This window comes from Orussus abietinus, unplaced genomic scaffold (genome assembly GCF_000612105.2).
Source record: "Orussus abietinus isolate OABI.00-Male unplaced genomic scaffold, Oabi_2.0 scaffold296, whole genome shotgun sequence".
NCBI lineage: Eukaryota > Metazoa > Arthropoda > Insecta > Hymenoptera > Orussidae > Orussus > Orussus abietinus.
In genome coordinates this window covers 44,908-71,117 of record NW_019394444.1, presented here as the reverse complement: position 1 = coordinate 71,117, position 26,210 = coordinate 44,908, and the positions used below count along the sequence as shown (strand labels likewise).

At 50.7% G+C, this 26,210-nt stretch overlaps 1 protein-coding gene and 1 long non-coding RNA gene across 2 annotated transcripts in view; one reads left to right on the top strand and one right to left on the bottom strand.

Moving 5' to 3' along the window:
* Positions 1-26,210, bottom strand: part of LOC105698941 (protein split ends) — an 89,321-nt gene that overhangs the window by 22,106 nt on the left and 41,005 nt on the right. Inside the window, exon 2 of the mRNA XM_023432379.1 lies at positions 3,893-4,195. Within this exon, the coding sequence (XP_023288147.1) occupies positions 3,893-4,195 (303 nt within the window). The remainder of the gene's footprint in view (positions 1-3,892; positions 4,196-26,210) is intronic.
* LOC105699577 lies at positions 8,978-10,408 on the top strand. Its single transcript, XR_002762188.1, has 2 exons — positions 8,978-9,322; positions 10,280-10,408. It is a non-coding gene; the product is annotated as an uncharacterized LOC105699577 (long non-coding RNA).

The following is a 26,210-nucleotide window of genomic DNA, read 5'->3' as shown; positions in this document are numbered from 1 at the left end:
AAAAACTCCAACCTCTTCCACTCGGAAATTCCCTTAGGATTAGCCGGCAAAAATGACAAAAGCAGCCAGATAGACAATGCCAGAAACAGCTGAAGCCTTTAACCAGAGAAATAATTGAAAATCCGATCCGGTTAAAAACCCGAAATTTTCATCCCTTCGACCGAACTTTTTTCGACCTCTTTCTCTCGATGGATCGAAATTCTCAAAGTCGCCATGAGAAGGGCGACATCCCGGGAGTTATTCCTCATAAAGAGAAAAAAATGCCGTCCTCTGGGAGGAAAATCCGGGCACGACTCGGCCGCCCCCGCGTAGCGGATAATGGCGAATGCAAAATGCGTGCGGAGGCCGTAGCACGTGTGCTGCCTATAAGACAGGCGGAACAGCAGCGCGCGTCGAGTGCCGGTAGTTTTAACGATGCGATGCGAGCATAAACTTCGGTCGAGCCCGCGGTCGGCGATATAACCTCCGGAGAAATAAGACCGAGTAGTCGATCGGTCGAAAGGCACGAGTCGGACCGGAAGTAGCGCCGCCTCGCGGAGCGACCTGCCGTCTCGACGTAATCGGCCACGTCGGCGAAGCTGCGTCACCAGGGATTCAGGGGAAGCGGCCATTCGGAGGACGTGGAAGACCAACCGTGAGCAAGGAAGGAATCTCCTAGAAGGAGGAAGAAGGATGGAAAACGAGCGAAAAGACGGGAAGATATACGTACATGTGTGTGTATATATATACGTCTATATACGGGCATATATATTTATATACACGTATATAATGCATATATACGTATGAGGAAGGAAGAGAGGGGTGCTTCGATATATACCGCGGTCATCGCGTGCGGTACGGTGCGCTCGCCCCCTCCCCTTCGTTCCCGTCCCCCGTCCCCCTCTCTCCCCCCGGTCGCGAGATCCACGAGAAGAATGACGAAGGTGGCGCCAAGGCGCATGCGCGCCGACCCTCTCGGGACGCGGCCGTGCGAGCGCCGAGATGAACCCCCGGCCCGGAGATTCCCCTCTTCGGGCCGCGTCGTCAACGGTCACCGCCGCCGAGAAACTTCCAGCGCCTCGAATCGATTCATCAAAAAAAAAAAAAAAAAAGAAAAAAAACCGCGATAGCAGAATTTTTAACGGTGATTAAAGTAAAAAATATATATATCGGACGATCGAAAGGAAGAAGGAAATCAAACAACGGTATCGATGGATGAAGTCTGCCTGGCGAAACCATGCGATGCAACGGCCCAAGGAGCCATTTTGCAGAAGTTAAGCCTTGTTCTCGAAATACCTTTTGATGGAACCTATGCAATTAATCCGATCGTTCTAATTTGTAGGATGAGTCTTTATCGAGATCGGAGACACAGCTCCCTTTGAGATGATTCGTCGAAGTGCGAGCGATTCGTGGAAGAGGAACGATCGAGATGGTTATGGCCGAATGACAGCTCCGTCGGCCAGCCGGTGGTAAGAAAAACCGCTTAAAGTCCCGGCCGTGGAGGCAGAAGCTACGCTATCGTCACGCTCGCCTAACCTCACGGATACGGCGCACCTGAACGGCGATCTCTCGGTGCGGACGCCGTAACGTCCGTACCGCGAGGCGAGATAATCGAGCGAGGGCCCCGTTATTCGGGGGAGAGAAAAAAAAAAGAAGGAATTCCACAGATCCGAGGGGAACCGAGGTGAAACCGGGAACGGACCCGGCCTCTTTGTGTGGAAGGAACCGTCTTTTACGCTCGCCGACCAGGATCTCTCACCGATATCGTCTAGGTGATTTCACGATCTAGGGTCTCTCTCTAATCGGTAATTAATCATTTTCATTACTTTCACAGACAATTCGCGAGGCTCGACCTCGTTTTCTCTGCATTACGACATACCGCATGGAGGCGTACAAAGAAAGCAGTTCGATCGGCTCGGCGAGGATCGCGATTACCGCGAAGGCCGCCGAGCCGATCGACCAAATCGAGAAAAAAGCGAATAACAACAGCGCATCTACCACGACGATTAATCCCCCACTACTTGTTTGCAGAAAGAACGACAAGTGTCTTATACGTATGACTTCCGTGTTATAGGTGGCTGGCTGGGGCTGGATGCGAGTCTTCCTGCGAGTCAAGATCAAAGCATCAAACTGGTGTCGTCATTGCGAGATCTTAATGCATCTACGGGTTGGGACGGATCGGCAGACTAAATCAGGAAGAGGAAAGAACGAACGGGATAACCGAGACGGAGACACTTAATCCCAGGAAGTCGAGTAGCTGCAAGTCGTGCACTCCACTTCCGCGAGATCTGGACTCCCGGGGTCGTCGAAGCACCCGCGAGGTATAAACGTTTACAATAATGTGTACAAACATGTATTCGATAATTTGCGGTACGACATCGTCCGTGTAGCGGACGCCTCTCGAGAGAGGCGCACCACGTTCCACTGGAGCACCGACGAGTACTCGGCCCGGCGCGCACTATTTCATTTTACGGTACCGTGGTTTTTTGTTTCGCCTTCAATCCCCGGCGAATTTTTCGCACCTACGTGCCACTGTATTCCAACACTGCATCCATTGGGCACGTTTCCTGTGACACGTCGAGTGCTCGTTACGTGGACGACTCCTCGGTGTGGCCTCGCGCGCTGCACCTCGAGGTTCCCTCTCCTTTCCGACGTTGGGCACGACGGTGCCGATTTAGTTTCTTTCCAGGGCCTTGGGACGAGTCGCAGCTACCCGGGGTGGTTGCAGGTGCCAAGGGAGAGAAAAGGCTTCCCAGAGTGCAGGGAACGGGATCTGGGATAGGAGGACATCAGAGAAATCGGCATATGCGGCGTGATCGCAAACACCTTCGCCTGCGCCGTGCGTCCTTACCTGCTGCTCTCGCCGACTTCGGGGAGTGGTAACTAAATTATAAAGCTACGCCGTGACTCGTTACGAGAGAACAGAGAGGATATCGTTCGATTTCGAGGATTCGTATCGTTCGAGGTCTTGCCCCCGCGGGGCCGCTGCGGTTTCTTTTCCTTCTGCGGAATGGGGAGTGCGAAAACGGAAGCTGTGGGCGCACCAGGGACCGCATTTGCCCGCCCGATCTCTCCGACTCGACTGCTTGTCGGATTAGTTTTAAGGTGAACCGACAAGGTTCACTTAGCCCGACCGACGATAAATTCCACGAGACGTGCTCGCCCGGGAGCAACCAAACCCACGTATTAAGATACCCACTTAATGGTTAGATAAACCGGTATAGAGAATGTGCTTACCGCGGTCGCGGCAGTTTTTCGGAGCATACTTCTACCCTGCTTATTACTTATTCAAATCATCCGCGAGTTCAATAATTCCCTCTAGTCTACACCCCATGACGCGAGTTAACATCCCAAGTACTCGTAGATTCCACCATGAGATTCAAAAGACGAAGATAAAGATTACTACTCATCCCGCGATAAGCTATTTAATTATGGCACGAAGATTGATCGCATGTCGGTAATTCGTTCGTATCCGATTGAACAGTGGAAAGTCACTCTACTCGATCGAGCGTGTCGTTAAATATTTCTCCGCTAAGCTCATTGATACGCTCGAACAAATCGGAAGCAATTATCATGCCTGAAATATTCACCGGGTGTCGAACTCTCCATTTACAGTTTCCGTTATCGAATCGACGAGCCATCGAGTCCAGATCCAAGCTAGATACTCCCTAATAGAACGTATCCCTGTATATCGATTTCCTCCCACATCCCGGGTTTCGCTTCATCGAGTGAAGTTTATTCTCTGCGGAGCGATCTCCGGGTTCGCACGGAGACACATTCGTCCCCGGGTGCCGAGTCAAAGAAATCAGGCCAACAAGAGTCCCGGTGCGCCGCGAGCAAGAGAGCGAGCGAGAAAGTCAGTGGTAAAAAAAAAAAAGAAAAGAAAGAAAAAACATGAGGGGAGGAGACTCACCCGTGCGAGGGAAACCTGTGCTGCAGATGCTGGGGTTCATAGTACTGGGTAGTAAGAGCTCGTTCGTCCAGGGTGTGCTCGGTCGCGTGGGCCTTCGCCGCGGACTTGATATCCATGAACGCCACCGTCGCCGAGGCGCCGCCGCTGCTGGACGTCCCGGAACCTCCACCCCCACCGACGCCGCCGCCGGAACCGGAGCCGCAGACACCCTCGGCACCCTCGCCAAGGGCCCCGACGGAACCACCGTCCACGGGGCATTCCTCGCCCCGTGGCAGCAACTTGACGCTCTGCACGCGTCCATACCTGGAAAGTGCGGATGCCGACGTTAATATAAACGGAAAAGCGAAAACAGGACATTTTTCATGGTACCAAAGAAGGCCTAGCATAGCCGAAATATCGTAGGGTTCATAAAGCAAATCTTATATCTTATTTTGAATCGTGATTTAACACTATTAACGCATTATTATACCGATGAATCTGGGGATAAACGGCGATCACAGGTATTTAAATCGATTAATATGCTTCCGGTAGGTAATGTGCTAATGGCACGGTCGTATATACAGATCTGATACCGACGGCGAATTTCGGCAACGCGAGGAGATTCTCTTAGAGTTCATTTTGTTTTTCTTTTTTTTTCCTAGTGCCTTTTATCGCCACAGCGCGGCGCTTCCGAGGAGCGTGCCCTTTCTAATCCCTTGTCGCCTTTCTGTAGCGACTTACATATAGAGCCACTAAATAACGTCCAGAGGATGATTTAGAATATCGCCCCCGTTCACCGGGTGCGCCCCGTAGTGACGTAACTCGGAATTAGAAAATTGCGACAGTGCATCCTAACCCATCTTGAAGCCAGACGTGAATGTACGAGCGTGGTTAACAGATTGCGAGTTAAACAGCAGGGGCCTATACGACGCAAACTCGTTAATCATATTCTTCGAGGGAAGCGTTAAAGACCGTAAGTATGATATAAGAGACATTCGTGAATTCTAAGAAACGATAAACTTCAGGGCAAGGAAAGATTTTCGAGGGACAACTGCCTATTAACCGAATCATGTTAGCGATCTCCCAGCAACGACTAGGATAGTCTAACATAATACACCCTGTGGAAAAACCATATACACGACGTGCAGTACATTACATCGTACATATACAGATCACCCGATATACGTAGGTATCATCATTCCATGTTCGCCTTGGATTTATCCCGGGAAAATCATTATAATAATGATCAAGTCTCCATTTCAGCCCACCCCGGGATTCGAAAATACATATCGTCGAATGTCGGCCACCATCCCCCGAGCATTGAATGGTTAAAAAAATGAGGACAGCCAGCAGTTTTAACAGTGAAAGCCCCGTCCCGAGCCCGGAAGTAGCGTGTAGGATAAAAACGTATCCTTCGAGGGAGCATAATTGTGTCCGACGCAGAGATCCGAGCCTCGCCTCGTCGAAGCGGGGAAGAGCGTGTCTAGCGATTCCGCGCCCGCTTTCGGCCCTCCGCGAGACGAGAGGGTTTTCGCGGAATTTCAAAGAGCGTGGGTGGTATACTCGAGGAGGCCTCGGTCAATAGGCAGACAAATGACGCGTCCCCGGGCCGGCCGAAAGAGAGGGCGCGCGTAGCTTCCGTCTCTCTCTTCCTCCTCCCCCCTCCGCGTCTCCCTCGCAGCGCTCCGAATCGCTCTCGCATTCGGGAGTAAATCTTTGTGTCGACACGCTTTGTTTTTATACCGAGGCCCCGAGGTCTCTCGACCGGGGTGGGAGACCCTCGACGGATCGGGTTGCAATGGTCTCCGAAACCCCGACCGACGCGGTCCCCGAGAGTCGGAAGGATTTGGAATAGCTTCAATGAAATCCCGATGACAAAGAGAGGCGAGGTAAAGGCCCCGCCCCGTTGACGAATCCGTCGTTCGACCCTCAGGAACGACGGAACGACGAGCGACCCTCAGGAACGACCGAACGACGAGCGCCGCGTTCCGGAGGAACGGCGAATCCGCTCCATATTTACCGCGGCATACTTCCTAAAGAATGGAAGTTCCGCGGAAAGAAGGGAGCCGCGATTAAACAACCGTAATAGGAAAATACTCTGCAATGATCCTAGATTTGAGCGTCCTGCTTTCAAATCCGACTACTTACGAGTCAGTTTCTTGAAACGTATGAATCGCGAACGAGTGAGACTGTTTCCCCTTCACGTGTCTTCTTATCCGTTCTTTCCCCGTAGTCTCATCGTTAGTCGTGGAACTGAAAGGGGGATTCGAATTCTGTTGTATTCGAATTTTAACCCACGAGGCGGATGCCTTTTCAAAGGGACGTACCCTAAACGTTTAATCGCATCTGCTGGTAACAAAAGAATTCTAGGATATTAACGAGGTCGATGTTATCTCAACGGCTGATTTTTATTACAGGGCCCTTTTATCCGCTCGCTTCTTCGGCTGTTTCGACCACGGAGGAGCACTTTTCTCTCAGGAAGAAGAGTACGAGGAAACCCTGCCGGCCGGGGAAACGCTGGCAACGAAGTTACTCCCTGAAGTCCGCGCAGATGAGAAACGTGGGAAGGGAACGATTTTCAAACGAGCGGTAAACTCGTTGGTGTTTTAAGGCTTCCATTGTCACGTGAGGCGTACAGAGCGTAGATATCGGCAGAGGTTACGGGAGAACGACAGAGACTCCGTAGAAATAACTTCTGGGAAGCTCGGACCGCTCGCAACGGTGGCTCCCACGTTTCGAATGGTTTACCAGGGGCTCTCGCATCTTGCTACGGATTCCCAGAGGAATTTCGAACGGAAATCCGAGATCGCTGCATAACGAGCGTTATTCCTCCTGCCCCGTGGAAAGGTGGACGACGAAGCTAGCTGGAAAACATCTAACCAATATCCACGACAAACTAAAGTACACCATGATTAAAGCTTCTCGGTGTTCAGCTCCGAGCATACTACCTGAAAATAAGGAAATTCATAATCTCCGCCCAGTCGATAATCGCCTTCTCCAGGATAAGGAAACCCCATCTTACGTTCTGGACGTAGCACCGACCCAAAAGAATTCCCCCCTCGAGCGTTCGCGGAATCACAGTTCCGGGTTGAAATTATCGTGCCATTCGGGAAAATCAATGATCCGCGATCCGAAATGCGACTTCCCGGCGACTTTGGAAAGCGCCGTTGGAAAAAAAAAAAAGAAAAGAAGAAACCAGCGAGAAAAACACGTAATACCCCTGAAAAGAGGCGGACACCCTTGGAGCAACGTTCGACCTCTCCGCTCGAGTGGACGAACGTTCCAAGCCGAGACAAGGATCGGCCGCCAAGGGGGCGTTTATCGTCGTCTGAAATCAACGACTCGTGGCGTTCCCGCCGGTCAAAAAGAGGAAGGCATCGATCGTTCGGCTCGCACAGGTTTTTCCTAAACACGGGGCACGTAGGCTCCTCTTCTTCCCGAGACAAAAGTGCTCCTCGGACGTTTTTGCCACGAGGCCATGGCGGCTCCGGGCGGCTTAACCGGAACGGCCGGGCGAGGGCGAGGGGAGTGGGGAGGGTGGGCGCGGCAGGGAGGGGGCAGATTACGAGGCGGCAGCGCCGAAGGTGAGACTTCGGCCCGGGAGGGGCGCGGGGGGTAAGGGGAGAGGCCCGCCCCTCCCCGGGCCGCGCCGAGTGAGGGAGGGGGGCGGGGGGAGAGCGCAGACGCGCTCCCCGCAGCCGACTCGGGTTTCTCCCGAGGAGTCGGCCGCCTCGGCTCGCGTGAGTTGCACGTACTTTCCGTTCTCTGCTCCCGGCGCACCAGGTCTGCGGGCGGCCAATCGCCGAGGAGGCCCGCCGTCTCCGTTTCCCCTAGTCGTTCGCGCGACCCGCACGACCGTTCGAAGTCCGCCGTTCCGCTGGGACTGAGCGGCCCGAGCGAGAGGGAGAGACAGGGAAACCCGAAGGGGCGAGAAAGAGGGAGATGCATTTGTATTTATTGCGTATACTCGGCACACGTCCGAGGACCCGACTCGAGGCTCTCTCTAGGACTCTCGGCCGTTCCCGCGAGATTGATGGATACGTAGACGGTGTGTTCGTTGCGCGGGTTTTAGATGGAACCTTCGAGATACCTTCGGTCCACTCGACGCCTCGAGTCGCCCGAATTGTACCAACACTCGAGTCTCGAGGGCGGACCCCGTGCGCGCGGTCGTCTCCGTCACGGCGAAAGAAGTTTATCCTAGATTCTGTAAAAGTTCTCCCCGTGAATTGGAGAAGCATCCTCAGGCGGAACGTGAGCCACGAACCAAGGATCACTCGGAGAATCGCCCTTGATGCAGTGCCGAGTCGCGAGCGGACCTAGAATGGCCGCCGAGGCGCCTTCTCGTTCCTTCCACAGACCTCCGAGCGGGCTCTCTCATTCCACGTCATATGCCCATCCGGCCGCCGATCGGAAACTCGACGTCGGACCGGGCGGGGAGGACCCGCGCTCCGATTCGCGACTCGCCGTCCGAGCACTTCCTGGGAGCGGTCGCGCCGCGGGACGACGCGACTGGAGTGCCGGAGTGTCCCACGTCCGTGAATAGAAGAGACGGAGATAATAGGAGCACCGCCGTAGCCGGTCTAGCAAGCGTCGCCTCTCCAAGGGGGCCGGGAGAGAAGTCGGTCTCTGCAATTCGCCGCGCTCCGCAACTGCGTAGTAGACCGCTCTTGCGTGAAGAACCGAGAGATCCGATCGTACCTATTTGGTGCCGCGGCGCGAGCCCCCACTCCGCCTCCCGGCGTTTCCCTTCACCTTCCCCTCCGGCCGCTCGCCGCACCGAGGCGAACGACGCGAGGGGCGGCTCGGAAAGAAGGCGCGCACGGCGAATGCCCTTTGCTACCGCCGCTGTGTGCCCGCTCACGCATGCGCGGAGGCGCGGAGGGCGGAGAGGGGAGAGCGAGGCTGTGTGCGCGCTCACGTACGCGGAGAGGGGTCGCGAGCGCACAGCGGGAGAGGGAGAGAGACGGAGGGAGCGTGCGGCGACCGGGAGAGAGAGAGAGGGGAGAGGCGGCGGAGTGCCACGGTGGCTGGCTGGCGAGCGAGCCATGAACCGTGCCGCGGTGCTCGCCCCCCCACTTCGCCGCCCGTCGAGGAATTTTACTCGGGGGAGACTCGCTCCCAGGCTCCGGAGCCGTCCGGCCTGCGGACGTACACCGTTGCCACGGGTTGCTTTACGAGAAAGCATTAGCATGGCTCTCCATAAACCAGAGAGTCTAGGTCAGACGTGTATCCCATCGAGTCGGCTTGCCCCGTAAGATCGCCTTCCTATTTTTCAGAAGGTCCCCTTAGGAGAGAAGTCGATCGGGGGGAGAGGAACGCTGGGACGAAATCGCGCCCCTTCGGCGGGACTCCGGGGAGATACGGAAATACGCGGAAATCCTGCCTGCGAGGGACAGGGGTCTCTGGAAGGTCGGAAATTCCCGGCCACTGGGAGAGTACGCAAAGGACAAAGTAAGAGCTCGTACCGTAGGTACCGTACGAGTCGAAGAGAGAACCTGGATGGAATCGACCTCGATTTTACGTTTCATCCATGTTCCGCTTCGACGGGCTCCAAATGCGCCGCACCCGAGCCTGTGGGCGTCTCGTTCGAACTTTCCTTCCGTTTGCCGTCGCGAGCGGCTATTTTGGGTCATCTTTTCCTACAGTATCTTTGCCCGATCTCCGTGTCAAGGTAGTATGTTCAGTTTCGAGCCTAATGCGTATACGCTTGAGCGAGGGACTCGTAGGGTCGATGGAGATGACGGGGGAAACTCTGTCGAGTTACCGTTTACCTCGTGCCCAAACGACGGCACGCCCGAATCTCGCGTCGACCCGCTACGCGGTGAGTATATGCCGTTTGGAAACTTTCCACACGTAGTATCTAGCTCTCTCGGCTGTTACACAAACAGCGGCCGCGAACAGTCGCGGCGGGGCTCGGTCCCATGTAGTCGAGCCCCGCGCGCGCGCGCGCTCCGTCTTCGTCGCATCCTCGTCCAACGCGTGGGGTAAGAGAGAGACGAGAACACCGCCGCGGTCAAAGGCGAGCCGCGAAAGGGAATAGTCGGACGGACAGAGACGCGAGAGGACCCGCACCCGTCTTTCGTCCGACGTCCTCGGTGGAAAAGGTGCATGGAAAAAGTCGGCCGCACGTTGGAGTCCACTGATCTATTTATTAAATGGAAATCAGGACAGAGAGAGAAAGAGGGACAAATGCTTTATCAACTTGAGTTACTTGATTTCGAGAACATTGCGAAAAATTCCATAAGCTTGGAACTTTTAAGACTACGCAAATTGTTGCGTACGCGAGGCAACGTTTCGTTTTGTATTAACCGTTGATACGGTCAATTTTTAAATCGCGCGCCTATCATGTATCCCTCTCTTTGCTCTGATTACGTTCTTGGTGACTAATATAACAGGAAAGGCCTTCAGTTACAGGTATGCATCTGGAAAAGGAACTGCACTGGTCCAATGTTTTCGAGTAAACGTGAATTCTTCGAATTCACCAGAAAAGGTATTAAACACGACCGGACAATATTTAACTTGAAACATCCGATACCTTTAATCAGAAAAATCGTAAGGGTACGTATAACGATCCGATTCGGTTAAAATAACCGGAATTCTGGTTCTTTTAGCCAGACCTTTTTTTTTTCTTTTTTTAGTTAAGTACAGCCATCCAGTATAGAGACCAGATCGAAGAAGAAAGGAAGGACTTGTCTTCCGCGAATTCGTCGCATAGCACCGCGCTGCTCTCTTCCTGTCTCCAATAACGTCGGCCGGCTTGGCGATCCTTCCCCGACGAACGGTTGATCCTTTTTTCGAAGGCCCGAGAGCGCTCTCTTTCTCTCTCTCTCTCTCCCCCGACCGAGGATAAAGGAGGACGGGGCCCCGGCGGAGACAACGAGAGGCCCGCTTTTGTTCTCGATCCCCGCGCGGTCCTGCACCGAGCGGACGCTTCCTCTCCCGCGGGAGAGACCCAGGGGATCCGGGGACCCAGGGAAGGCGAACAATGCCGTCGCTCGACCCTGGTACCGACGCGGCGACGTCGCGACGCGCTTTGGAGCCTCTCCTTTGGATCGGAGCCGACTTCAAGCGCGCGCCGGAAGCCGTTCGATCAGGAAAACCCACCGGGATGGGAATTAATTCAGAATAGTGTAGGAGGTATTTAAAAATACACGCGTCTGTTATTGACAATTTTCCTATATTTCGTATATCTCGCAGCCTGATATGATGGCTTGTTATAAGACAAATATGCGTGTATGCCTCAAAACTAGAGTACTCCGAATAAGAGCCAATTGCTCGATTCTGTGGTCCAAGACTGAGTGTCCTTTCTATACACTGTTCCTAGGGACAGTCTTGGTTTAGCCGTAACAGTTGTTTAGGCAATGATCACGTCTCCTCGCCCGTCATCCCTGGAATCGGGCCGCCGATGGACCTCCGATCATTTTGCCTTTGTCCCTTTGTGAATATTTCCTTCAAAAGTGTATAAATAGCAACCACCCATCGGCGAGGGGAAGCGACGAGATCCGATTATAAACGCTCCAAGATGGGCCCATCTTGCCCATTTCACCGACTACATTCTCATAAGCCAGGAATTGGCAACGGAATGGAAAAGTGAAACAGGGCAAAAGGGTTTCGATCCCTTGGTGAGGAGTTCACGGGAATCGCGAGTGATTTTAACGAAGCTTCTCTGTGATTCCGAAATCGATTGAACAATTAAGGAAATCGGGGAATTGACTCGTAGTCCAAATCGTGGACTAGATAGCTCGAGGTTGCCGGGGATCGAGTCGGGATTCGTTCGCTTCGTGGATGGACCGCTACTTCAGTTCTTTCGTATCGGCTTCGGCAGGAACGAGAGAAAAAGTGACCGACTTCGGGTTCGCCTCCGCGGCGAGTGTCTCTCCCCGTTTCGCGTGTACCCGGCACATGGACAGAGGACAGCGAGTGTGCGCATAAAGGGGGAAGAAGGGGAATTCCCAGGAGTTCCCTTCGTCCCGACGAGGGAGACTCGAGAGTCCAACCGACGTCCACGTAGTCTCGCCCCTCAACGGAACTCGAGCGCCTCGACTTGCAGCTCCCTCAACCGCGACGCCGACGCCGACGCCGCGTCGATTCGCCCGGCTCCCTCGGACCCCGACGCTCCCGGGGGACGCGAACTCGCAAGCGCCCCTCGAGACCGCCACCGCTTCGAAGCCGCGGGACCGAAAACGAAAAACAACGGGAAAGGAGAAAAGAAATAAATATGCCGGCACCGAGAGAGCCCGATTTCCCGTCTCGCCGGCTCGGAAGACGCGGCTGCGGTGGGAAGCCTTACGCGACGCCACCACCGGCGCCGCTGCCACGTCGCCCGCTCGCCCGGAGAGCGGCGCGTGGAAGCGTGGCCTCCGGGACGTGGCAACAGCGCTATGACTCAGCTCGGCTCACTCCCACTGTGCCGCGATGCGGCGCCCGTCCCGCCCCTCGGTCCGCGCCGGCCGCGAGCGCAGCTGACGCCCTTCCCCCCTCCCCCTGACCCGTCTTGCGGCCGTCCGTCCGTCCGTCTCCCCCCCTTGAATATCCTCCCGTGTCCCCGGACCTCGGGCGCTTCTTCTGTCGGGGCCTGCCGCGCCGTGCCATCAGCCGGTCAGCGCTGCACCGAAGGTCGCGCGGCTCTGTCAAAGTCCGCCGACGTTAATCGTGCCGCGTATATATGGAATTCTGCGAGATCTACCTTCGTCTAACGCTTGAAATCCTTCACGTTGTTAGACGTTTCGGCGGTCTTATAAATGAAAATCGTGATAACGGGGTCAGTTTAGTTGTCGTATTTATTATTTCTCGCAGCTGAACGGCAAGTCGATTGCATCGCAACGTTTTGCAACGTTTCGGCATAATCTCATATTTTTAAAAGGCGAGGGCGTCCTCGCGGAACAGGGCCAAGACGAAGAACCGAGATCCCTGGACCCTTATTTTTAATTATAACTCTTGTATTCTATGATTCATAATTTTATTTATTTATGAGGAGGAGAGCGGTTTCCCCGAAGAATGAGACCGGGCCGTTCTTGGGCCTTTGTTTTTAATTCTTTATTTATAATCTCTGTACATCCCATAATTCATGGGCCATTATTTTTATATTACGAAGATCTTTCGCGGGAGATAGGACCAGGTTGGAGTTCCTAGGTCCTTGGTATTAATCCCTGATTGTAATCCCTATACATTTCCTTATTTTTACAAGACGAAGCGTTTTCGCGGGAGAACAGGGCCAAGACGTTCGACCGAGCCGAGGTTCCTCGACCCTTTGCTCGAATCGATCGCCGAGCCTAACGAGGACGGCACTCGTGCCGAGAACCGCCTCGAATCCGTTCGAGTCCTCGGAGGACCTCGACAAGGAAGTCGCGAAACTGGGACGGCTCTCCGGACAGCCTCGTTCTTAACGGTTCGAGATATGTACGTCGTCGGCCTCGATGAAGCTTGTAAACGCGGACAAATTTCCGCCCCTGCCGTCACCTCCACGATTTGGCAACGTCGTATCGCGGCAAAGGACTTACGAAAGCGCTTCGTAACTTTGTACCTCTAATTATTGCTTGGAAAGGTTAAGGGGGTGTAAAAGCGGCATCCGGAAGCTCAATTCTTCATAAAACTTTTCTACGAACTGGGTGTCTCAAATCGTTCCATACTTTAAAACGTGAATATGGAGACCCTAAGGTAGGTCCTGAAAGTCGGGAAATTTTATTTTTTACAAACTATTTTTAAAATACCTATGAAGAAATTTGAAAAGAATTGAAGTTTCATGACTTTCAGGACGTTCCTTATAGTCTCCCTATTCGCGTTGTAAAGTTTCGAACTATTCGGTAGACCGAATTGAGAGAAAAGTTTTATAAACAAAACCCCTTCGACGCCACTTTTACATCACCTTAATGTCATTCCTTTCTTTTGTATTAAAAAACTTGCGCGATACGTTTGCCGAGGCTTTCAAAGGGTCAAAGGTTAGATTTCGACGGGGCTGTGGAATTAGGTTTAAACTTTTTCATCGTTTCACCCGTGTTGAAATGTTAAGGGACGACGGCCTATAATATTTGTTTAAGTCCTGTTTTAAGCACGGCTTCGGGCGTGCTGGTCGAGGGCGGACCGGCCTTTGGTGGATTTGGCAACGGTGCCTTGCACCTGTATTAACCTGGCGGGCTGGCCGGGGCACCGCCGTCCGCTATTCCTGCGGCGTTTTGCTCGCTTTGGGCCGCGCGGGAATGCATTACGCATCCTCTGGCTGCGTTGGCACCTCGTAAACCGCGGCGGGGATATCAAAGCGGACTGGTCGCCTACAAGCGGGGACGAGGATTCCCCGACGACGCGATCGCCTACCCCGGTCAATTCCCCGTTCCAGGAGACGAGAGCAGACATCCACGAGGAATCGCTTCGTCTATTTCTGGAAAATGGTGCGTCGAACCGTTTGGCGTTTCTTTACGAGATTTATCACGGCCTAGATGAAATGTATATATATATAAGAGAAGCGTATAACGTACGGCAACGAACGACAGACTTTGCTATTGATTATTTCCCCCTTTCCTTCCGATTTCTTATTATACCTACATTCCTTACGTTCTTATCCACCTAACGGAAATATAACCAGGAATTATTTTCACCCTTGTCCGTTAGGTCCCATTGCGAAGAATAAAAACAGGAAATATCAATAATATCCGTTTAGGTCTCTTGTAACTTTTATATTTATCTTATATGGCAATCGCGAAATTCAATATTGGACCTGCTTGGTGAATCTTAATCATAAAGGGCTTAACATTGTAAACGTTACACACCACAATTACTTTTTGTATTTAAAATTACACTTTATGTTCACGTAACAAATGTACACCTACAATATGTTTCTTGTGTGGATTTAGATGCTGAATATGATATCGCACAATGTGTTTTACGTTATTTACTGTGGCGTCTAAATAACCAATGATCTAGGGTGTAAAGGTACGTGGGAATTTTTTGTTCAGTGCGCGACAAGTAAACGGACACGTGTAGGATGGCAATTCCGAGCAGCCGCTTCCGATGGCGATAGCAGACCGGGGTGGATAAACCTACGCGTCAAAAGGGCCTTTAACGTCAACGGGGCAGTAAAAATGGCGAGAGGCTCGGCCCGGCACGAGGTGACTCCGAGGTAAAAAAGAGACGCGGAAGGCTCGCTCTGGCGAGGCCGTGCAAAGGCGATCGGGAGGGGACGGACCCGAGAGAAAGACAAGTAACGGTAGTCGGCGCTAAATGTAACCGCACCTATCGGCCGCGTCGGCCCGGTCGGGGTGCACCCTCGGCGCGCGACTTTCGTCCGGGAGAGAAAGCCGCCCGGCATTGTTCGCGCGCGCCTAGCTCTGGGCACCACGTGTTACGAGAACGGCGACGACGGGGACGTCCCGCGTGTCGGTGCACCCGAGTTCCACCAGGGCGACAGATATAACTTCGCTCATTTTTTCTTTAACGATACATGCATACACTAAGAAAAGAAAACACATTTGTTTCCTTCGAGGAAATTATTCCTAATATATAATAAATTCCTAATATATTATGTATTCCTAATATATAAAATAAATAATATTCCTAATAAAAAATAAATAAATGGAGTTTGAAGCATACAATCAGAGAAAATGTTTACTCGGTGTAGATATGTTTGAGGCCGTTGGGTGGGTCCACCCAAAAGTTCTGTCGTTTTTATAAATCAACCTTGGAACTTCACGAGAAGAGCATTGGATGTTAGACATGTAACGACAGTGATAAATAATGGCATGTCGATTAGTCAGAAAAGTTATGAAAAAGGAACCGGTTACAATAGCGGGCGGGGGTTGAATTTATATTTTCAATTTCTGTCCATGTCCATTTTCAAAGTACCTGCTCCACCGTTTCAATTAGTCTGGAAATATTGAGAATGAAATAGAACCAGGGTAATCCTCAATCGTTATCGCCATTGACTAGATATGTGACAAATTTAGCCAAGAAGCTGCACCGCCTAATGGGACGGCTCAGATATGGAGTGTAAATCCGCAATATTCATGTGCACTTTTAAATGCATGGTAACGGGGACCACTATAGCGTAATTTTGTAAAAAAAAAGCATCGTTCACTCTGAAACCACCAAAGTGGCGCTTCGTGGCTTAATAATGGCTTTTAAAATGTAGTCAACCTTTGGTTTGAGTGAATTTAGTATAACACGAATTACGTTGTGGTTAGTCACGAGGTGTAAACAGCGAAACGTTCAGGTGTACGCGATAAGACGTGTTTACCCACGTCTGAATCAACCGAGGCGAACGAATCGACGTCGATTGAAAAATCTTCAGTCTTGTTTCCACCGTGTTTACGAGACGATTCCTCGCCCCGGGCACTTTGGCAGCCTTGTGGCGTCTCTCGGAAAGAGGAGCCTCCGTTTCGCGTCCCCTACCGAGCCGATTTCTCTCCTTCTCGGTACTGGTTACACGCCACGACGACGCCCTCTCTCTTTCTCTCCTCCCGCGCTCTCTCTTTCCCTGCCTGTAAGTGCGTACTCGCAATTGCCGCTCTCGGGCCTGGAACCGTCCGGTATCCGTCGAGTGGAACGCGAATGATAACCGCCATTTCGCCGACAGCGACCGCTGTTAGGTCCCTACCAAATGTTTTATTTTAAGTAATATTAAGGAAAGAAACTCTGAGCAGAGCGTACCGTGCTCTGAAACGCTCCTAGGGACCCGCTCTCCTTCACTCCTTATCTTAGACAAATACTAACCCTAAGACTCCCCATGGTTTCCCTGCGTACATCTGCACCCCAAACCAGATAACAACCCCTGGGAAAGACAAATATTCAGATTCTCTAGAAAAGACGACTTTTCCACCTGTTTCCCCTTCAACCCATTCCCTGACCAATCACATGAGACATTACCCCTCCCGACCTTAAAAATCCACCAGTAAGCATCCTTCTCCATATCTACGGACACTCCGGTTTAGTATAAAAAGCACGCTCCAAGGGGCTCTCGCGCTCAAACTCGCTCTGACGCTTGAACCGTCTCAACTCGGTAAGCTCTGTAACCTCAGTCGAGCACTCTGCTCTCGCCCTGCGTGCGAGGCACTTGTAACCCTGGCCCAATAGCCCTAAGTCGACAAGTCTGCGGTTATTCCTGTAAACTATGAGGCACCTGAAATAAGGTATCTTTGTTACTTTACTCGACGAGGTCTTTGACTGGTTTCAATCATCTGAAAGCGAGTCCCCAAAACAACCCACGAGGTCCGATTGATGTCCTCGGGCAACCGTTATCGCCACTCCTGAGCAAACGATCCCCGACTTAACACCGCGCGACATTTCGCCGCCGGAATCCGAGAGTTTTCTTCCCGGAACACTGAAAATAATTTCCCCTTTTTATGGATCGATGAAGCTTACGCGGCGCTTCGTGAAATGAGGAACGCTCGATGCCCTGCGGTTCCGGGCCGCTGAACGACCCAATCGATGCTGTCGCGGATTTTACCTTTTTCCCCTATTTTTATCGTTATCACTTTTTTCTTTCTGTCCTTTGCATCCGGTATAGCTCGAATTTAATCCTGCGGTCTGCGCGAAATTAACCGATAATCGAATTTATTAAGAGTATGGCTCTTGTTAAAGGGGCATTATTTCCAAATTCCGGGAATTCAGTCCCTAAAACCAGGATAAACGATATTCCTGCGTTTCGGGAAAGGTGCCGTTGACTTATAGGAATATCAGGAAACTCGGTGGAATTTATAAAATAAATTTAAACGCATGCGCGAACGGCGGCGAATACTTCACGCCAAGATTCGGCACGTCGATTCGATAAATATTTATTTCTCGATTAAGAGAACTTATCATAGACTCGTGTTTGGCACGATGAAAGTACGTTCCGTTTTCTAGAGCCCGTATGTTTTTTTTCCGATTTTTTATCTCCGACAGCCGAGAAGAGCCACCTCCGGGAAATGAAGAAAGCTTAGGTGTTGTCTGCGTCGCCGGAAAAATGGCCGCCGGGTGGAGGAGCAACCGTGGCTGCGATTACGTTTCCCTGGACGAAGGTGTTCCGGTTTACCGAGTAGCCATGGCTCGCGCTTACCCAGCGTAGTTTCGACATGGTACGATTCCCTCTAGCCGTTTTGGCCCGTTTAAAGTTCAACCCGCGGACGGCCATTGTATCGAGGTGAGGTCGACGCCCCTCCGGTGCGCCGGGCAATTCCGCTGCTTTCACGCCGCGCCAAGATAAATCCTGCAAATCGGAATTCTCCCGGCGATTCGGCCCTGCGGCTAAACTCCTTTCTTCTCTCTCTCTCTCTCTCTCTTTCTCAGCGAACTTTTAAATGCAGGAATTAAATTCTTCTTTTTACGAATCCTAAGACGTGCCGCCAGGTGCCGTAGGCTCCAGTCCCGTGGTGATCGAAGAGCTGATAGCAACGGCCCGGAGACTGCGTGTTGTCAGGTAAACACGAGGAGAAAGGGACACGACACCGCCGGTTGATGACTCGTAAACGTCGCGTTTTTTGTTTTCGCCATTTTTCACAGAACTGGTAAACTGTCCAGGTACTCTTAATTCCAGTAAAATTCCAATTAAAAATCCTTAAGCTACTTAGATAACTAATATAACCCAATGGTACCTGATGTACGATGAAATGAATCGTACATACAGGACGGGGACGAGGTCCTCGCCCAAAAATGGAAAATAAATGTTAAGCCTTGTTCGAAGGAATCATTTACCATCGCGACACGTTAACACGCAGCCCAGGAAATTCTGTGGAACTGTAATTCAAGAAATCGTCAAGATGTCCGTCTTTTCGTCGTTAAATGTTTTAAGATTAAATTTTGTAAGCAAACTTTTTTTCTCCAAACCTGTAACTAGCGACGGGGTAAACGGGGATTGTTTTTGAAAATCTTGAGAAATCGATTATCTGGGTACATATTATCTTTTCAAATAGGTCTCGCCTGGACTAACTCGGTAAAGGGTTAAGTACGGAGCCGTTTGAGCACTTCTCGTCCTGGAGGCCGCACAATGAGTCCGTGTACGTCGGTTTCGAAAACCGCACGCGCGAATACAACTCGGTGCTAGTACGCAACAGGTGGGTACTTGTCAAGTACCGATTGCACCTCCCTGGCGTTGCTCCGACCCGAGCGTCGATTTCCTTAACCTTCGTTTAAATTTTTGGCTAACCAAGGAATCCCGTTACTTTCTTCCGTCCAAATTCATCGTTGCATTTAATACCGAGTAATGCGACGTATAATATTTCAAATCCCTTGGACGCCTTGAAACATGAGATATATCCATGAAATATCAGAGCGGTGAAATTTTCGGGCAATAACTCCGTTTCCAATTTAATCAATACATAAAGGCATGCCGAACGAACTACCGAAAGTTCCGAAACTACATAATTCCGTTTTCATTTTTTTTTCCTTTCCCCAAAAAAATACAACACAATATAATAATCGACGCCATCCCCAGACTAGTCGTGTCTGCTGGTTGACACACGGGGTATGTCGCCCGAAGCTTATACCAGGTACCGAAGGCAAATACGGTGGATTAATTAAACCCCGAAATTGCGTCGATTCCAAATAAACGTCTGCCGAAAACGTTGCGGAGCCATTCGGCGCGTCCAACCAGCAATTCCGGGCCGATTTGGAGCATTGTTTGCCCGGGAGGTGGGGGGCGGACGAGGCGTCGCAGGGGCGACGTTAGGGGACGACAGGAGGAGCACGTGACCGGAAGCGAAGAAAGAACGCAGAGAAAGGAGAGAGGGTAGAGGGGGGCGAGGCGGAGGGTACCGAGGTTAAAGATGGCGATTGAATAGGGAGCGAAGGGAGGCTCGCGGTGGGCTATCAGCGAGATTCCTTTTCGAGGGACGAGAAGAAAAGGCCGGAGGGAGAGAGAGGGAAGGTGTGGCGAGAGGAGAGCGAAGGGTTCGACGGGTCGATGTTTTCTCCCGAGAGTACTACCCGTAACCGTTTATGCAACGCGCACAGTCGCTAACGACGACCACGCAACGACGCCCATGGAGAGCGTACCTTAAACGTAGGTTCGACGTCCCCGGGACGTGTCGCCGGTTACGTAAACCCCGAACTACGTCTCAGTCCATAATTAAGGTGAAATGAAACCCCCCTCAAATCGGTCGACTCGAATGAGACACTTTTTTTTTTTTAGCACATTCGCGACCGGCAAATTTTTTCCGTCTCAAATACCGAGTACCGGCGAAAATAATGAAATTCTGAAACTGGTTGCCGCAGACTTGTATCGTGTATCGTTATGGACGTGATTCACGTCAGCGGCAATCAGGGATAGAATTTAAAGTGACGTGAATTCACGTCCGCGGCAATCAGGAATAGAACTTGAAAAGACGTGAATTTACGTCAGCGGTCGCGAATGTGTTAAGGGTGATTCAATATAAAAACGAACGTTGGCAACGTATGTATTTAGAAAAATCTTCTGTACCGACGTCGAGCAAGTTCCTGGGCGTGTTTCACTTCACCTTAATAATCGCGCCGTTGATATTCCGCGATTAAAGATAGCTCGATAAACGACTTCTCGCCGAGACGGTCGCTGAACGCACTTTGGACGTGGGCGGGTCCATTCTTGGGCCACGCTATGACGTAACCGTTAATGGCCGCCACTGTACACGCAGGGCGGTCCAGGACTCTCACGTGGACTCCCGGATATATTTCGCGAGGCGTTCCTTAACGCCATGGAGATTATGTAAAAAAAGAAATTGTTAGTTTGATTTCCTTCAAGAATAGTATGCTCGAGATTATATCGATACCTAAGCAGACGGACTTACTTTGTATTGATTTCATATTTCAGTTTTATGGGGGTCGATGATCACTAACGCGCATCTCGTGTTCCCTATACTGTACACATATTTATTAATCTCATGTTTCCTCGTAATGTGCGATCTCGCGAGATCCCATGGGATGAGATACAAATATGCGAGCACACCTTCGTATAATTAGTTAAGGATACGTCATTAATGGTCGACACTGTACTCGTAATAGGCACGACTTCCGAATACGCGCATTACCTCGTGGGGTTTAATAATAACTCCGAATCCATTTGTGAATCAATCGCGCGGTTCCACTCCTCCATAAATAATACATGCACGTGTACCCGCGCCATGGCGTAAGTAGATTCAAGCAGGAAAGCTTATTGAACTACTCCGCACATCGGCAGTGCGTCACCCGGACTCGGAAGAAGGTTAATCCTTAATATTCAGCGAAGAAAGCAGGTACAACCGTCCACGCGCCATTAATGCCCGACACTGCGCTCATAATTCACTCGTTTAATGTATACGCGTCACAATATCCCCATATAAATCCGAATCCGTTTAACGGTTCTATCGTGCAGTTTCTTTCCTCCGTGAGTAACGTTTACACGCATACTCCGTCATAGGGCATATAGAGGTCCACATTAAACCCACCGCATTCATGGAATAATCCCAGGGAAGCGCATTAATTGACCCGCACCTGCCAAGGTGCGTTCCTCGAGTTCTTAAGTAAAATCTCGAAAAAAAAAAAGTACACTCGTATTTCGACACGCACTCTTTTTTCCCCGGTTTACGTGTTTACCGTGTCTCCGCGTAAAACGGGGAAATGTGCCTTTTTAGGTGGCACGTATAAATTTATATATGTATACAAAGAAAGGAGGATTAATCGCGCAGTTTCCTTCCGTGGGACCACTTATGTACCGTGTAACCGTACATGTTCCGTACGTTATGGGGCACATAAATCTACGCTTTAAGCCATTCCATGCACCAGATAATCCCCAGGAAGTGCGTTCTTTAACCTGCACCGATGCACCTGCCGGGGGGAAAAAAACGCTTCTCGCGTTTTCAAGAGAAACTGGACCGTGTAGGTGCGTACGAGGTGTGCTTCCACGAGGCTCTTTATTTACGCGTTTATCGCGTCTCTGCGTTAACCAGGACGCGTGCCCTTGAACCTTGGAGCGTATGTAAAGTCACGTCAAAACGCAATGAGCAAAAGAGTCGTTGCAAGGTGCACTCTGTAGGAGGCGAAATTAGCGAGGCGAAACTACTGTTAACCAGTCTATATTTTTGTAGATTTACAGAATATTAATTGGCTTATTTTTAAAAACCATATGTATAATCCTCAAGGAGACGTATATAAAATGGATGCAAGTGTTCTGTTCTATGATTCTTGACCAAGTGCCGTTCTTGTCCACTGTTCGTAGGGACAGTCTTGGTCTAACCGTATCAGTTGTTCAGGCAATGTCTTTTAAATTAATGTATTCTAAATAATGCTCGCGTCTTCTCGCCGTGATACTTGGAACCTGTCCATGGATCTCCGATCATTTTGCCTTTGAATTATTTCCTTCAACTCGCCGTTCGAGAGGCGAGAATTTTTCCACGCACCGGAAGATTACGCCGAAAAACGTCGCAATCGCAATACGTACATTTACCGCGAGACGCGTAATAACGCTTTCGATTGGTACCCGAGAAAAAATGTCACGAATATGTCAGGAATATCGAATATTACCGCGCCGCCGTGCGGATATTGCTCCAGTATTAAAAACCGTGACCACGTGAGGATGACGGCAAGTATGGTGATTTTCTTTAAGCACTCCGTTTATCTTCTGTACGAAAAAAAGCACGCGTGCTTCGGACACTTTCTGCGTATCAAAAGAGTCACGAACGCGGGCAGTTCTAATTACACGTTCGACAATTGCATCGCGAATGCGGTCAGATCTCCTTAAGCCGTAATTATAATCTCCGCATGTAATATCTGCATTCCGCCGACTTGGAAATAGCCCTTCCATAGAATGATATATAATACAGGCGGTATTATTAAAGATAATGGCGCGACAAAAAGAGCGTAATTGGGAGTTTGTTGACGGAGCCGACCGTGACATTTAATACCGGAAGTGTATCCTAAACAGGCGGCGTTCTGCCTTTTCGGGATGCTATGCGTAATTGATGACCCTACGTTTGACGCAATCCCGATGGTGAGTCATCCGCCGATAAGGCATTGTCTATTGTTAACGGAAGTTTATCAGAGCGACGCGCAAAAAAAAAAAAGAAGCGACGCGCCACGCACTTTTTCGGCCACTTGGAGTTTCCCTTTTTCCTGCACAAGGTTCCAGCCCGAAGTTGCGATCGGTCGATACGCTGATTCACCCCCAGGGGCGGACTCTCGTCCAGGGGTGAGAAAGCCTACCGCACCGCCCAATTACCCTGCACACCCTGGGTCCGAGCCCACGTACTTTCGTATACGCAACTCGTACGTTTCCCCTCCCTTCGCAGCTATTCTGCCCGGTCGCGACATGCAGATGCGGCAAATAAACGGAAATTGGCAATTTCGAGCCGGAGTCAGGGATAAATAATAAAAACGTCCGAACGAAGGAACCGCGGCGCTCCCATTGAGGATCGCCCGGACGCGTTTGCGCGCCGAGAAGGGCCGGCGGTACCGAGAGCGGGTCGGGATGTATTTTGATCGGCGAATAAATATGCAAGGTCGTCCCCGGCGATCGTTTCTGGGATACAAAAGGGCCTGGAAACTGCTCTCGCGCATAACCGCCGCGGCCCGCCCGAGGAAGTATCGTCCCCCGGGGCGGCGGCCGTACCCGGCTGGGCGACGTCTGCCGGCGGACAAAAGTTTCGCCGGCCGCGCGCCGCGGCACTCGCCTATAGGCCCCAGGCGAGCCGCGACGTGGCAACGTGGCAACGTGGCACGTGGCACCCGGCAACGCGGCAACGCCGCGGTATATCGACCGGCTGTCGGGGACTCCGAGCTGCCACACGGCCTGCCGAGGCCTTAAGGGTAGTTCCACAATCGCTCCTGACCCTTGCCTCGAATACGTCCGCTTTATGACTCGGAACCTACGAGAGAGAGAGATATACTTTCGAGCAGAAAATAGGAAACGCGTCGTCTAGCTGCGATAATTCGTCCAGAATTCTCGGTTAAAAGGCTTAATTAAAAATTTGTCCATTTCAATGGGATGGATTTACATAGAATCTTAGAATTATTGAGGAAAAGGACGTGCGAAACCTTGATCAATAAAATATTAGCGGTAGTCGTATTGCCGGGGACGTTAAGGAAAATTCATGCGATATCAAATTCTAGCTAAGTAATTATAGAGTGTCGCGAGACGCACCGAAATTGCCGCGGTCGAATGATCACGCGATAACCGGTATCAGCGAGTTCTCGGAACGTGAGTCCGTCCTTCATTATTTGCGAATGCGGCGGCATTATATGCAAGTGCTAATTTGAATTTCCGGCTACAATCGACGTCGAAAGTCTCGCACCAAAAGTGCGCGTCAACTTTCGTCGCGCGCACTGTTTTACGGGGTGTTATAACAGTCGTTATGTGATATCGCCATATCAGCCCCAAAATATCTAAAGGGTTACCCAAAAGTGCGTTGGAACGATCTCATTCACGACATCGCCGTATCGGCTACGAAATTCCTCATAGGTTATATCCCTCATAGGGAAGGAAAAAAAAGAACTAACCGAAAAGGAGAATGCTAATAAAGGTCTCACGTTGATTTATGGCAGTGGATGCGAGTGGATGCCGGCAGAAATTATATTCTAATTATTGGAATTCTCCGTCGCCGGGGAAGAAACTTGCCAGGTCGTGGCGTGATAAGTGCAAAGGCAAGAAACGGCGACGACCCTTGCCTCTCTGAATTTTTATACGAGGCCATTTGGTAAATTATAACGTGTAGGCGGTATTCGCGGTATACGGCATAAGGCATATACGCATGTGCTCGGTTTAAAGTGGCATTACAGGCGCACGGAGCGAGCTCTTTTAATCTACGTCGAGCTTCATGCCGAGTGGAGAATAAACGATCTCCCGAGATACCTCGGGACCGCCACGGCGAGGCCCTCGGAATTCGAGGATAAATTTCAACCCCGAGGAGGAAAAAATCCTGTGAAACGCGAGCTCTGGAGTACACCCGAGGATCTCGGGGAACTTCCCGAAGTTTCAAAGCGGGCACTTGGGCTCGTTCGAACGTAACGCGACGAAACGGACTGGAAAAATGGCAAATAAATTGCCGGGATAGGGGGGAAAGAAAAAAAAAAGAAGAAGAATTCAAAAGCCACGAGACCCTGCGGGATCTCAAGGAAAAGAGAGCCCCCGTGAATTGCGCCCTTAGGTGAAAGTCAGATTTTGAAAAAAAATGGCCCCGAATCGCGAGAGCACGATTACCCGTCCATTGCTCTCGATTCGTCGATGAATATTCTCCCTCGAGCTGGAAAGTTCAAGAGTAGCGGCAAAAGAAAAAAAGAAAAAAAAAAAGGAAATACAAAGTAGCACGCTTTAAACGAAACGAATTTACCGTGAATTTTATATTTCCTGAAGTGGGGATCATAAAAACCCCGGCTATCGTGGAATACTTTGAAATAAGAATAACAAAATAGGTATGTTTTTATAAAATTACGTGTCTTCAATTACCCCAATCTAAAGGTATGAAAATTACGTGAGAGGAAAAATACAACAGCCGAGATGGACGGTCAAATAAATTCCAAGGGGTTAGGATGTAATTTGATGAAATAATCTCTAGGATTGGGGGGCTCGCCGAATCTTCGATGTTTATTACCGTCCGTAATAAAAATCCTTCAGAAACGGAGTCCGATCTCTTGTCCCGATTCGCAATCCTGCCTCGAGAAACGTCATAGACGAGCCTCGCATTTTATTAATTAAATCAACCGCTGTCCCAATTACGTGACCGACTTCGCGGGAATCGCGCGGTTCTTTAATGCAGTATGTGACGTAGGATAAAAAGAGAAGGAGGAATGTTAAATCAGCGGGGGAAATCGAATATCGATTAATTGGCCCCATCGCTGGACCATGTGGACCTCTCGATCCCTGCGTGGACGTAATTTGCAACCGAGGCGTCCCTTTTTAGCATAGAATGGAGCACGGCATGGCACTTAGGCGCGCCCTTATCAGGCGAGTCGATCGATAGCGATCGATCCCGACCGATGCACTTTGGCTATCGAACCGTAAAAGAAAAACCCATCGGCTGTCTTCGCGCTCGATCGATGTAGGCGGAAAATAAATTAATTGCGGTCGTGTCGCGGAATAACGTAACGTCAAAGCTCAAGTCATAGAAGTTGTCATCGAAACGAACGTCGATCCGGCGATANATGATAATGATGATGATGATGATGATGATGATGATGATGATGATGATGACGACGACGACGATGATGATGATATAAATCGTGTACCCTGGCAAACTATAAACCAAATACGATAATACATAACCATGTAACGTAATATTAATACGAAATTTGAATCAACAAAGTTGTCATCAAAACGAACGAGTGTACTTTCAATTTGACAATGATCTTACCGTGGAACTCAATTTGCAGAATCCGTCATCGAAGATGTCGGATCAGCGAACTCGCCGTATCGCTTTTTAGCATAACATCA